At 38.0% G+C, this 13,786-nt stretch overlaps 1 protein-coding gene across 5 annotated transcripts in view; it reads right to left on the reverse strand.

The window, feature by feature from the left end:
- The window catches only part of SIPA1L1 (signal induced proliferation associated 1 like 1), a 198,051-nt gene that overhangs the window by 16,455 nt on the left and 167,810 nt on the right, over window positions 1-13,786 (reverse strand). For all 5 annotated transcript variants that reach the window (XM_032748800.3, XM_041716655.2, XM_072930070.1 and 2 more), the window contains 4 exons: window positions 11,053-11,202; window positions 7,037-7,161; window positions 4,234-4,352; window positions 1,526-1,965 (listed from right to left, as the gene is read on the reverse strand). In XM_032748800.3, the coding sequence (XP_032604691.1) occupies window positions 1,526-1,965; window positions 4,234-4,352; window positions 7,037-7,161; window positions 11,053-11,202 (834 nt within the window). The remainder of the gene's footprint in view (window positions 1-1,525; window positions 1,966-4,233; window positions 4,353-7,036; window positions 7,162-11,052; window positions 11,203-13,786) is intronic.

Below are 13,786 nucleotides of genomic sequence, written 5' to 3' on the forward strand. Positions count from 1 at the left end.
TTCAGAAAAAAATCCTTCCAAATTATGATGCTACTAACTTTATTACAATCAGCATTTTGTATAGGAATCTCAACACTTGATGTCACTTCCAGTTACAGTCCGACAAGTACTGCAGGACATATGGTAAATTCTACTGAATGTTAAAAAATGCACATAAAACATGCTTATCTTAAAATAAAAGGTGTAACACTGCAGACAACCATCATATAGACTTTCTACCTTCAAGAAAGTAGAACACACTAATATGCCAGAAATCTAAGTAAGTCCCTCTGAAGAGTGTTTTCTCCAGACTGGATCGAGTCCTTCATGCATATGCAGCTACTGGAAACACATGAGTCTCAAACAACTGGGTGGTATTTCCATCAACTGAGCATGAGCTTTGGTGCCAAAAATGGCCAACAAAGAGACGCAGTAAAGCAGAGTGGGACCACTATTAATGGATTACTAAGTCAGAATTACCATGACAAAGCACATGGAGACCATTATGGTCTCTAGGACAACCCCTTATTTGTAGCTTCTGTATGAGGAGTTAGTGAACTGTTCTCAAGCATCTAGTCTTGCACAGTGGCTTTGTTCAAGACAATTACCAGAAATTGGTTCGGACTTCTAGTCTGCAGGTATTTTTGCTATACACTGGAAACAGAGGTGCCTTAAGAATAAAAATGCAACAGTCAAGCTCCACAAGGTCAACAAATTATAATGATCCCACATCCTCCCTGAAAGACCTATGTTTTTTTGTTGTTGTTGTGTTGCTTGAGGTTTTTTTTTGTTGCTAGTATGATAGAGTAGGGATATTTTTTTTAAAGCACACAAAATACTTCTTAGAAAATAGGTGAGGAAAATGGTCTAAAATATTTTCTGCTTCTAGCAGCACTGATTAACTTGTAAAGTGGGTATCTTCCATTTGTGTTTAATTACATTACACGCATACTTGATATTTCTGATTTTACAAGTGGCAAAACTGAGGGAGAGAAGGAAGGTCACTGTAACCTGTCATATCCACAGTCTTGCAGCAGAATAAGACTAAGATCTACATGCTGGCACTCCCAAGCAAATTGCTCTCATTATTGATCATAACAACTGTGAGCAGATTTCCAAACACAAAGACTGGGAGAAGAAATGCAAAACATCTGAAATGAGTACTTGCAAGACTAAGAATAAACCAAATATGAAACTGTTCATTAATAACATGGATGGATCTCCTTCCTGATCCACCCATGAAGTGCAGTTGTTACAAGATATTCCCCATGAACACATTAGACATGTCGTCTTATGGATAATTCAGTAGTAGCAGCTTAGTACAGAATACGTTCTTAAAGATTTTTAGTACTATAAGCAGCAGCAGATATGAAGATTAAAGGTGGTCTTAATTTTTTAAGCATTCTGCACAGTGAAATCTTTTAAAACACCGATTAACTTAAATAGAACACCCTCTCTTCAACATCCACTTCTCACTTTTGATAGGTTAGAGAGTGAGAATGGGAAAATGAGGGGGGGGGGGCATCATACAGGAGGTGAAAATTACCTCGTGTGTGAGACAGCATCACTTAAACTGTATGCACTGTTCTCCCTTGTGAGAGGGTTGGAGGCTGGCTGACTCTTGCTGTGAATATCCAGGCTGAGTGAAGATTCAGCTTTCCGGTCCATGTGGCTGTCCTTTTCTAATGTCCTGTCTGCAATGGAGACCACTTCGCTGGAGCTGTGCCACAGCGGGGCCACCTTCTCCTTGGCCAGGCCTGTGCGGGGCGAGGTGGCAGCCCCCAGGGAGGCGGTGCTGCCGTGGCTGGGTCCGTAGGAAGTGGTGTCTATGCCGCTGTCCGCTGATGTCCCTTGAAGGTAATTGTAGCTGTTCAGCTCCGATTCTGTGCGCTCTCCACTGTCATACCACTTCTCATCACTGTGAGCACTGGAGGCATTGCTGGAGAGTGTATTGCTGCTGGAATGGCTGGAGTAGTGGCTGTCAGACTACAGCAGAAACAACAAAATTATGACAATGGAGAAGAGAAAATAAAGGGTTACAAATGCCACCACTGCACAGTATGAGCTCTCCTACCTGGAGGTATTGGATAGATACATTGAGGAGACTAATAAACTCTAAAAATTGGATTCCAACACAATGCACATCCTCTGTTCTGGGTCAAATAAAAAAACTTTTCTTATGGATTTGGAAAGCAGCAAAAAGCCTGAGTCGATTATATTTTGTCCCAAAATACCTCGTGGTGGTTCCTTTCAAGCACAGTTCTGCTCAGCCCAGTCCAATGAAATTGGCTGAACTATGTAGACTTTGACTTGGTTTATAACTGCAATAATTAAAAATATTCTAATTTTATGACTGCAATGTTTTAGAACATGAAATATAACCAATCCACAGAAAGTGAATGCTATTTTAGTAATCCAATTGCCTATCAAAAAGTCAAAGGAGAGCACAGCCACTTCTCTTCCTTGTCTTGGCAGTAGGGTGTCTTTCCTCCTCAGCAGGAATGTCCTTTGTAAATGACCAGTGAACCATTATTTCTCTAATGTGAAACTGTTTTCCAAAAAGCAGAGCTGCATGAAAAGAAGCTTTAATATAATGCTTTTAAATGATCCCATTAGGTCATGCTAGTGCCTGGCTGGTTTGTATGACCTGTCCTTGGTTACAGCCCACTATTACTAAGAAACTGAATATCCTTAATTTCATAGTGGTGGAATATCCCATTTCAAGAAGAACTTCTTGTCATACACTTACTGCTCAGTTAGCTCATCTACTTTTGGGGTATTTATATCCATTTGAATTCTATTGAACTTATATAAGTTCTGATCATCTACAGAATCAGAAAGTAAGTAGCAGGCAACAGACCTGTTGGATGACCACATGGCATGGGAAAAAATGAATTGATGGAAAGGGGACTTAAAAGTTTTCTATTTGTCTACTCATTTTACTGAACAGACATGGAGATCCTAGACAAATATAAAAAATAGATACTGCTTCTGTTTTCAGAAGGAAATAGGGAACAGATGCATACTGAGAACAAGGAATCATCAGCATCCATGTCTTTATTTAATACAAAGAAAGAATTGACAGGAAAATGGGTGAATATGAAGTTGACCTGGACTCCTAGTTATCTCAAATTAAAGTAACTTTTCTTCATTAAGAACTTCATCACTTGCCCATCCATCTGTCCACATAATAAAGATTTACTTTAACAATGACTAAACCAGAATAATGCAAGCATTAATAATTTCAGTATTGCACTTGGCACTCAAGGTAATGAGTTATGTACTAAATCACTATGCAGTCAAATACATCTCATGAAAAACAGGTCAATCTAAATTTAAAAACTAGTCTGTGCTTCTAAGAATATGAAGACAGGTGTGTTACTGTTCGGGTTTCTTTGGTGTTTTCTTCTTTGAATAATAAATGTGTTGCTATGAATTAATAATCTAAAAGCAGCACTGCCAATTTCATTGAAAGAATAATGGTGGCAAACAGGAGCAAATTAAAGACTTGGAACCAATTAAAGGCTTTCACACATCTAAATAAATGCAAGTAATACTTTCAGTAACATCATGCAAGACAACTCTGTATTTTAGCTTGCTATACAAATAAAAAAAGTAATACAGCTTACTGAGTAATTTAAAGCTTAGAGCTTAGCTTTACTGTATTTATCTATTTCTCTGTATAAAAATTAGGAAGTGACAGTCTCCACAAAGGTATGAATGGTTAACTCTGCAGACACAGAAAGACAATTTACTATTTAAGAACTTCAAAACAAGTAAAGCAAGTAGGTTTTTTTTTCAGCAGGATTCCAGGAGACAGACTTCCAACAGTGTTCAAGGTATGTTATGAGAAAGGAGAAAATACAAAACCAAAATCACAATTCTGTCTCCAAGCAGTGGCTTTCTGGGCATTGCATTAGAAGTCACACTAGTTAAACTGTAAGTCTCACATGTGAGGTCTAGGAATAGCTTTGTAAATTTCTAGTAATCCTTTGCCTCTCACAAGATAACAGACAAGAGACTGCTGATCAACTGGCAGCAAATCTTTATTAAGCAGTAAATATTTCAATATGCTGTGCTATAGGATTTAGGCACCAACAGGCCTGCTGTGCTGCATTTTCCATGTTCTAGTAGGGAACAGGACTTATTTTTTAAACTGACACTCTAAATATAACTTTGAACAACAGTTTTGGTATCAAGAACTTGTGGAGCAAAAGCAAAACATTAAATAATTCCTTTTTGAGGATAACTTACATGACCCTGCTTATTTGGAGACAAGTGTACCACGGGATCCTGTCTCATCAGTCTTCCACTGGGGCTCTCTCGGAAGGAGGGCAATACTTTTGAGACTGCTGGGAGATGGCACGTTGGCTCTGCAACACAGCACACACCCATGGACTGAGAGAGCAGTGCTACAAGCTAAGAAAACATCTAACCTTTTTTACACTGCAATTTTCCCTACACAACCTTTGCCAGAAACAGGTACTATTGTGATAGAACGTACTGTGATAGAGCACAGGCGAGGAAGCAGGGGCCCATTCCTGCCTGGTGTAAATCATTAGGGCTCCATGAAAAACCAGCGGCCACCATTCTGATTTTTGTTGGAACAACGGTATCATAAAGGTATCATGTTCCCACTGTCCAACAGCACTATATCAGAGCATTTAAACAGCAGAGCATTCCATTTCAAAGGGTATTGACTTGGATCTCTAAATGCTTAATACCTGCTGACGAAAGATTTAAAAGGCTCAACACCCACATTTCCTTAAATGGCATTTTATGTAAGGCAAGGCAATAGCATAAATCTACAGTGATCACTTAAATGAATCAATTTTTTCCCAGTACAACTACTACACATATTTCTTACCAAATTTGAGTTAAATAAATGTTTTCTAATGGAAGAAAGAGTAAAAAAAAAAAAATCTCTTGACATAATACTATCTTAAGCATTGCTGGCTGTGAATGTGGAAACTGCATAGATGTACAAAGGGAATAATTCTTAAACTAAACCTGATAAAAGTGAATGGAAGTCAAATCACTCTTCTTACATGGACACTCAGAGGAATGCACTTTGCTAATAAAACTTACTTTCCAAGGAGATAACTGTGGAGGTCTAGAGGGTGTTCAGACACAGCCTGTTAGGTAGGTAATTGCCTTCTCAGAGCTCAAGGTCAATATTTTAAAAGAATCTCTCTCAGTTGTGAGTTTTTACTACTTATATTCTGCACTTCTAAAAATGTTCCTTTTAAGTAGATTATGTGCTTACAAACATCAAGTACTTAACAATATCCATTGTAAATAGCAGTGTTTTCTCCACCACAGCTACGGTTTGTTCATCTTGATCTGCAGCATTATGAGCTTTTTAAAAAACAAATAAAAGTTGTGAGTTTTTAAAAAGAATAATAATCATAATACCAGTAATAATATCAAACTTGATTTCCCCTGGCAAGTGGTAGCAAGCAGTGTTGGTAAACACAGAACTAAGGTGCTCTGAAGCAGAGGATAGGCCAGGAAGGTGTCAGTGTGTGGATTCACTACACCTAAAGACTCCTTTACCCTGAGACAGATTATCCCAAGTGGAAATGTACTTATCTGCCATAAAATCAAACTTTCAGCTAGATTCACCAGTCTGACAATAAAGAAATGCAGCTTCCAATTCAATGAATGCAGGACAATACACAAGAGAAAATACAGGCATTTTATGTCATTGTGCATTTCTCATCCTTTTCCAAATGCTGGAGTCATCTCTCCTACCATGCAGTTTTCCCTGTTCTTTCTAGCTTTATTTATTTTGCTAATATGTTGACACCTGACACTATAGAACAGAACTTGTTGCCAGCTCCACTCAGTGCCAGCACCAACACCCAACTACTGGCCTGCAAGAGTAATGCTGAGCAAAAGATAATTTTTACATGTGTCATTACCATCACACAGCTTCAAAATATATGCGATTAAAATTGTTCTGTCAAAATTAGAACTGCAGATTAGTATAATGACAGTGTTTTATTGAGAAGTATGAGGGGAGTTGTGAGGGAGGGACTGACAGATGGCTTTGATAACAAGGCACAGCTTACTGAGGTTGTGAAGGTGTGTGAACCAAGAACATCTTCAGAAGCAAAGGCTGGCAGCATATGCCTTAAATTGCTCATCTCACTGAAGTGTATTCTCCCTTGAACATTAGTCCATTTGTACAGTGATGCAGCAAAGTGATGCAATAACTAAGTATGGAATTGTTTAATCTAGGGCAAAAAAATTTAGAGAAACACAATTTAGCAACCTTGGCCAGGGTCATCATGTTGGAAAACTGCTGTTTGTAGATAGGACATTTTCACTGGTGTCAGACTTACTGGCAATCCTTTCAAGTCAAGCCACAGCTATAGCAAAAGGTCTATGTGCAAGAGCTTCAAACGGAGGCCTAACAATGTAAATTCTCAGTTCCTAGCTGTTTTATGTAGTTAATATGTCCCCTCAGCTGACAGGTTAATTGGCACGTGCAATGAAAATGTACACATTTGGGAAGGTGATCACCTACTTATAGATTTACTTCACTATTTAAACCTTAATTGTATTTTTTCCGTTTTCTATATGGTGTTTTTATAGCTCCAATGATCGAACAATCGATTTGCATTTATATAGCACCATTTGAAAAGGAAGCATCACAAGCACTTTAGACAAAGTAAGCAAAAACTGAACTAAGCCAAGCCACTCAGGAGAGCAGGTACGGTCAAACAAGTCCTCAGCAGCAAGACAAATTAATAAGTGTGTCTGCCCAGCTGCTTCTAAAAGGATCAGCAGTGTTTCAGGGTAAGACCATTAGGGCAGATTTAATCCCACAAACAAATAAGGAAATGAAATCAGTTCTTCCTCAGGTGATACTCCTAGGTCTCAAGGAAGCAGACTGCAGAAGCTTCAGTGCATGCTCCAGACCTAATGATTCATCCCGATAAACAAAGGCTAACTTTGCAAGCCGCTGAACACCCCGCGCTGAAGAGGGTTCTGTGCGTGCCAGGAGCAGCACGGCCAAGGCAGCGTGGGGCCCGCTAGGCTCCGTACGTACCCAGCTGGTCAGCGATGCTGTCCTCGCTCCTCTGCCAGCTGGGCGTGGACTTGCCGCTGCCGCCCGTGTCCGACTGCGTGTTCTGCCTGTCAATGGAAGCGGGGGATCTACGGCTAATTCCAAACCTGTTCTCCCCAAAACACAAAGCAGATAAGCATTTTAGATATATATAAACCACACACAAGGGGAAGAAAAGCACTTTTAATAAGCCAGTGTCGAACAACAGGGCAAACCAACGCATAGCACAAATGTTTGAGGGATTTATAATGCTTGGCTATTTCCTTTTTGTGGTAGCTCTCCAGACCCTTTTACCAGCTCTAATGCATTCAATTACAATATACATTAATTTGTTGAGCATCCTTGGGCAAGAACAACTGGTTACAATGATACAATTGAAAAAAGACCAGATCAAAACATCAAGAAAGAAAATTATGAGTTTTTATTTACACAGATGTTTACATGAAAAGGTGACCAGACTGTTACATGGTTGTAAAAAACTCAACACAGTGAGTAAAATGCAAAAGTTTGGATAAAAACAACAAAGGGAAATGAGGTGTATTTATTGGGAAATAATCAGATCCTTTCAACAACCCCAACGCATCACCTCAAACTAGTCAAAGAAAGCATCAAAAAGTTTGCTAGGACAATCCCATGGTTCTCAGCCATTTCCCTGGGTTCCAACCAAGAGAGAGTAGTAAGGTCATATCTCTGGGTGATGCAGACATACACCAACAACATGGATTTGTTTGGGACAATATTAACACTGCCAAATATTTAAATAAACCTCTATAAAGTCGATTGTTGAATATTGATTTCCAAATCCTAGGGTTTTATAAATTCTGTAAATTCTTAAGTTATTTGATCATAAAATAATCTGAGCGGATTAGTGCAAACTAAATATAGGTGTAAGAAAACAGTGAGATATACACGTATTGCTGTAAAAGAAAGTATATAGAGCAAAATGAAAACTCTGTTCAATGGACTTTGTAAATCCTGTCAGAACAGGCAGATGGATTTCAGAAAGATCAAGAGTAAACTCAAGGAGATCAAGCTAATGACGAGACACACAATGCCCCTGTGCCACACTGAGCCTACATGCCTCATATGCCTAAAAACCTGTAAGACTTGAAATCTACAGTTCTGTATCACATATAAATCACTTGTAAGTCTGCAAGAATTATAGCTGGGTTCAGAAATAGCAGACCAATCATTAAGAATTCATTAAGAATAATGCATTTTTGAGATTTTTTATTTTAATCAGATATATCCTGAAGGAAAAAGAAAATCCTCCAACACTACATGCACAGAATAACACACAAAATAATTACAAGCTGATACATCATCTCTATATCAATGAGTTTCTCTATCTGTAATGTCTAATAAAACAAGAGAAAATAAAACAGCCCAGCTGTGCTGCCTACTCATTCTGTGAGCTACAGACTGCCCCACACAATCTCCAATGTAAGACAGCTTCCCAGCTGTCAGAACAAGCCCAGTGTGGTTATCCCACTTGAAATTCACAGACCTGGTAACTCAAACTAACCCACCACAGCAGCATTATACAGCTCAGAACAACAAAATCCAAATCCCACTCCCATCCTCAAAGGCAAGCAGCTGGAACATGCTTGCAATGTGCAGCACATACTGAAATGTCAGCCTTCTGAAAATCCACCCAAACATTATCATACTTCCCTTTTGTTCATTGCTCTCTGATAGAGACAGCATACATTTTGATGAATTTAAAAAAAAGTAAGGAAAATCTGTATATATATCTGCCTTCTGAATATAAAAAGTATACACTGAAATTATGCAAAAAGTAACAGTTTTCCTTTTCTATTCACACAGACTAAGTAAGATTTCACCTATCAAATACCTAAATTAAACATGATGATTTCAATACCAATTCAAGATATTCAAGATAAAGCCCATCATTCTCTCTAACATCTTAGGAACTGAATGTTACAATTTCTCTCCCCTAATTTAACAACACATCCGGAGTAATGCTGACCAGACCTACCTGGGATACCAAACATAGCTGCAGAGCTGCCCTAAACCTGCTCCTTCAGACCAATGTCAACAGAAAATGAACATGGAACTGCATTGGCTTTTAGTAAAGGGATTGACATTAAACTTCTTCTTGAGGCAAGGAAAACATTCCTTAAGAGTCACATTTTTCATGCTTTCCATTTAGCCTTTACATGCTTACCATTTAGGTAGATGTTTGGGCAATCGCGAGTAAGTATGATTCATGTGTACAAGGACAGTATTGGAGACAAACTGCCTTTTTTATAGGAATAGAACAGAATAGTAAAATAATTGGAGTTTAAAAATTGGGGTTTTTCTAAAGAGCATCCAATAAAGAATATGCAAAGTTCACGTATTAATTGCTTCTTTCATTATTCCATTTAAACTGTGTTTCCTTGCACCAAACTAAAACTTCAAAATGACAATATAGCCAAGATTTCTAGGACACATCTCTTTGCTGAAAATTCAAAATTCTTGAAGAATGCGGTAGTAAACATATGTTTATAATTAACTTAAAAGATGGAAAAGGGTTGGGATGGGTGCTGGTGTGCTCTGAGAACAATTAAAAACAAACTTTCAAGTGTGTCTGAAAATCCTTTCTTACTCAAGCAGTTTTGGTTGTGATGGTCTAAGGACATATGGCAGCAAAACCTTTTTTGTAGCGCAAATGACGTAGTTGGAAAAGAGCAAATAAAAATGGGAGCACAAGCTACTCATGAGAATTCAAGGTAACACAGAAATGCTGCTGGCATGATTTGAATGAGCCAGAAAGTCTACAGAGGATAAAGAGGTTAAGTGCCTTTTTCCAGCTGCAGAGCCCTGGATACACCTATATCTAGTGTTTCCTCACAGCAAAGTTCAACAGGCTTACAGGCAAATCTCCTGAAGTCAGGCCAGAACAGGCCTCATAGTGTCATGAATCAAAGCCTTCATGAAGGTGAGCAGCAGAGAAGAGATTGACTCTTCATAAAAAATCACAAATTGAGCTGCAGGAAGGACAGGGGAGGACAAATCTTCAGTGCTATGGAGCAAGAAGCAGTACTCTTTCAAACACATGCTCAGAAAAGTGTTCTCTGGGCTGGCACAGGGCATCCAAAGGCAAAAGACAGTGTCCTTGTACTAAGCAGTTCTGGACAATGACATTTAATCCTACTAATAATCTATTTTTTAAAATAAAGGTATTTCTGCTTTATAGAAGACCCAAAGCAAAATTAATTACACACAATGACCTGCAAAGTACTCAAGAATACTTCAGAGGGAAGATTTGCAGGGTGAACTATCAGCAGTTTTGCCCCTTTATCTTCTCTATAGGAAGTAATTTGGAATGTAGTTGACAGCTGCTCTGCTGCCAATTATTTTTTTCCTCTACTTGGAGATCTTTGATTTATTGGTTCTCTCTGTGCTCTCTGAAAATGATACAGATTTAATTTCTTCCTCTGCAAGTTGCCCCTTACATTGACACTTCAGAGAGTTTGAAGATTTCTGGAAAGTTAGAAGCCTTAAGACAGAATGACTGCGAATATGTGAAAAAGAAGCTAGCTGTGGATTAATTAGCACTTTTGTGCCTACACATCTTAGCTGCACTCAATACTACTTTGCTTCAACTATTAACTGACTGCAATGTCCCAAACTTATTACTTCTTTTCCTTTAGAATCTAAACCTGTGAAAGGAAGCAATTTGCCACATGAAACGATCACCTTTAATGAAAGTTTTTAAATATATAAAAGTCCTTCTGTGTAGTAACCTGGGCAGCTGTAGACAAGGATCAGAGAGAATGGTTAGGCTGCAAGGTAGAAGTGGAAGCAAGGATTTTTAAAACTGGCTTTTTCAAGAAGCATGACAGTGTTATTTGAAAACAGCCATGGTTTCATGTATGTAAACAACAGCTGACAGGAGCCTATGTAAGCACTCCTTGAGCACACATTACAACAAATGGAACAGAGAACAAAATATCTGCTGAAACAGAATATGTAAAAAGTCTGGTGCCTACCCTTCTGGCATAGATTTTTGTCTGTATGTGCCTCCAGTAGAGCCAGTGTCACTCGAGGAGGATAAGTTGCTTGGAGAGTTACGGCACTGCTGCGACCTTGCTAAGGCGATGGAAGAGACGGTGACGTAGACATCGGAGCCAGGGGACAGCCTGTTCAGAGAAAGGGAAGTCTCACATCAGCAGGATCACACTGCAAGGCAGCTCAACAACACCCTGCAGACTGCCACAGCTGCAAGCAATGGCATCATGGAGACAGCAGAAATCCTATCAGTTGAAGGAGCACACATTTCTCCCTTAGTAGTCTACCGGAAACCTTGAAAATCAACTGTAAAACCCTGGATGCATGGGAAGAAATAAAGGCCAATGTAGGAAGAAAATTTTGGCACACACTAGGAAAACATTCTGGTTTCTAAAGTCTGTTGTTACAGATTGATTGTAAAGAATAACAAAACATGACATTCCTCATCAAAACACTTAATAGAAGAAAATATTCCTAATTCTCATAGCAAACTCTTGCCTAGAACTTAAACTGTAGTGAGCTGCCTATGCAAACTCTTCTAAGAGTATCAAGCTTACCTCTATGACACCAAACTTGTCCACATTAAAAGACAAGGACTAAAAAAATGCAATGCAATCTATACATACCACCTTAAAACTCAACATTCTAATACAAAACTATCTCAACAGATCAAGAACTCTATTCGAAAACACAGACCTGAGTCACATAAAGCCTTCACCTGTCAGAATAACCATACAGCAAATAAACAGACTTGAACTGCAACACATGCAGCTGGGCAGAATGGCTGGAAGCAGCAGGCTTGTACTGCCCAACTAACATCCTGTTCTGTAGTCAAAGGCTTTTTTAGATAACTGCTAGCTTTGTGCATTTTGTTTCCCAGAGCCCAGCAGAACTCACTGCTGTTAGCTGGCTCTTTGTTCTACTCAGACGTGACTGAAGCTATTCAAAACTTTTACAGTGATTTAAGTGAAGTTTGAATTATGCCATTCACAAACATCAAAATCCTACTGTGAACAAAAGCCTTTATTCATTTTATCTAGAAAAACAGTAATTTGAACAAGCTAAATAATTTAATATTTGTAAAATAGATAACGACTTCAGTGAAACATAGAGATAAATTGCTTCAGCACCCAGCTCAGGTCTTGGGCATCAGAAGATCTTAGCCTGGCCATTTAATCTGTATCTCTAAAGGAGTGGCAGATTTTAAATTAGCTCTCACCACAATACTGCAAAAACTTGAAGTTTAAAAAAAATTTCAAGTTTAAAAAAACTTGAAGTTTAAAAAATATCTTTTGGAAATTAAAAGCAATTATTGAACAGATTAATGGTCCTTATGTATACACATATATCTAAACAGTGTGTGTATATATATTTATATTTACATTTATATCAAATGTGCATTGTCCTCCTAAGTATTTTGCAAGAAAGCAGTAAACTAACAAAATCTTAAAATGGAAAGAGCAGTGTGACTGGATCAAACATCTTGCACCATCACCATGATGTGCATATAACTAACAGTAACTCTTTCTGAGACAAAAAAGGAATTATCTAAGGCCTGATACTACACCAGTTCCAGTAATGCCTTTCTTGTCTACCAAACACATTTTAACTTATCCCACATTTATCAAACAACTATTCTGAAATATTTGCTTGCAAATCACATAGTTGAAGACTTGAAAACTTGGGGACCCATAAGCCAAGCAGTTTATTTTCCCAGAAGCATTCCTCTAAAAAGAAGAACAAATAGTTTGGCCACACAAAAATGCACATTCATTAGCATTCACTCACCTATAAAGGCATACACATTTAAACTCAGTTATGCTTTCAGAGCAATACAGAGTTTTAAATTATAACCTTTTTTTCCCAATACTAAATTGGAATTGATGGCAAGGAAACCAATTACTTCTCAAATAGTTTCTTTGAAATTTTTTCTGTTCAAAAATGCTTACATTTTCATTTCACATTCGGCTATGCCTTTTCTTTTCTTCCTATACCTCACCAAAAAGTGACAGCACTGTTCAGAAGGAACATCAAGACTTCAGAACTATGTCATAGAGCTCTAACTCATGTACGAAGCAGAAAGATCTTGAGGGCAAACAAAATTGTATTAGAAATGAGGTCTGAACAATAGAGATTGAAAAACTAGTCAGGTAGGACATTCTTTTATTTAAAGCAGAAGTATATTTTTGTTAGTACAGTTCACAATTGCACTAAAACGCACTAATACTATAATACATTTCATTTTCTGAACATATAAGAGAAAAGAATTTAAGAGCAAATTAGTTCAAATTGACTTTTTGAACTGCTTTGAAATCTTTTGATGAAAGGCACTTACCAAAACAAAAGGTGTATTGTGTTGTGTTAGCAGTATGCCCCTATAGCTAAAATAATCTGAGCCTGTCTTTTGTTTATAATTAAAAACCATACTAAAGCAAGCTCTTATCTATTTCAAAAGAGAGTTTTAAAAGAAATGCCAAAATGGTTAAGTGCATGAGTCCTACAATTGAATTTAAAAATAGCCCAAGCGTCCATTACATTAAACAGATACAATTACACTTAAGTCAATTGAACTGGGATTATCCCATGCATGATTTAGTTCTAACAGATCTAGTTCATCCTGAAAGAACTGATTGAGTCTTGCCAAGTATGGGAAGAACATCTTTTGTGAAGGCAGTGAGTGGAATGGACATACATTTATTTTGTTTAATATGACAA

The sequence above is a fragment of the Taeniopygia guttata genome, chromosome 5 (genome assembly GCF_048771995.1).
Source record: "Taeniopygia guttata chromosome 5, bTaeGut7.mat, whole genome shotgun sequence".
Classification (NCBI taxonomy): domain Eukaryota; kingdom Metazoa; phylum Chordata; class Aves; order Passeriformes; family Estrildidae; genus Taeniopygia; species Taeniopygia guttata.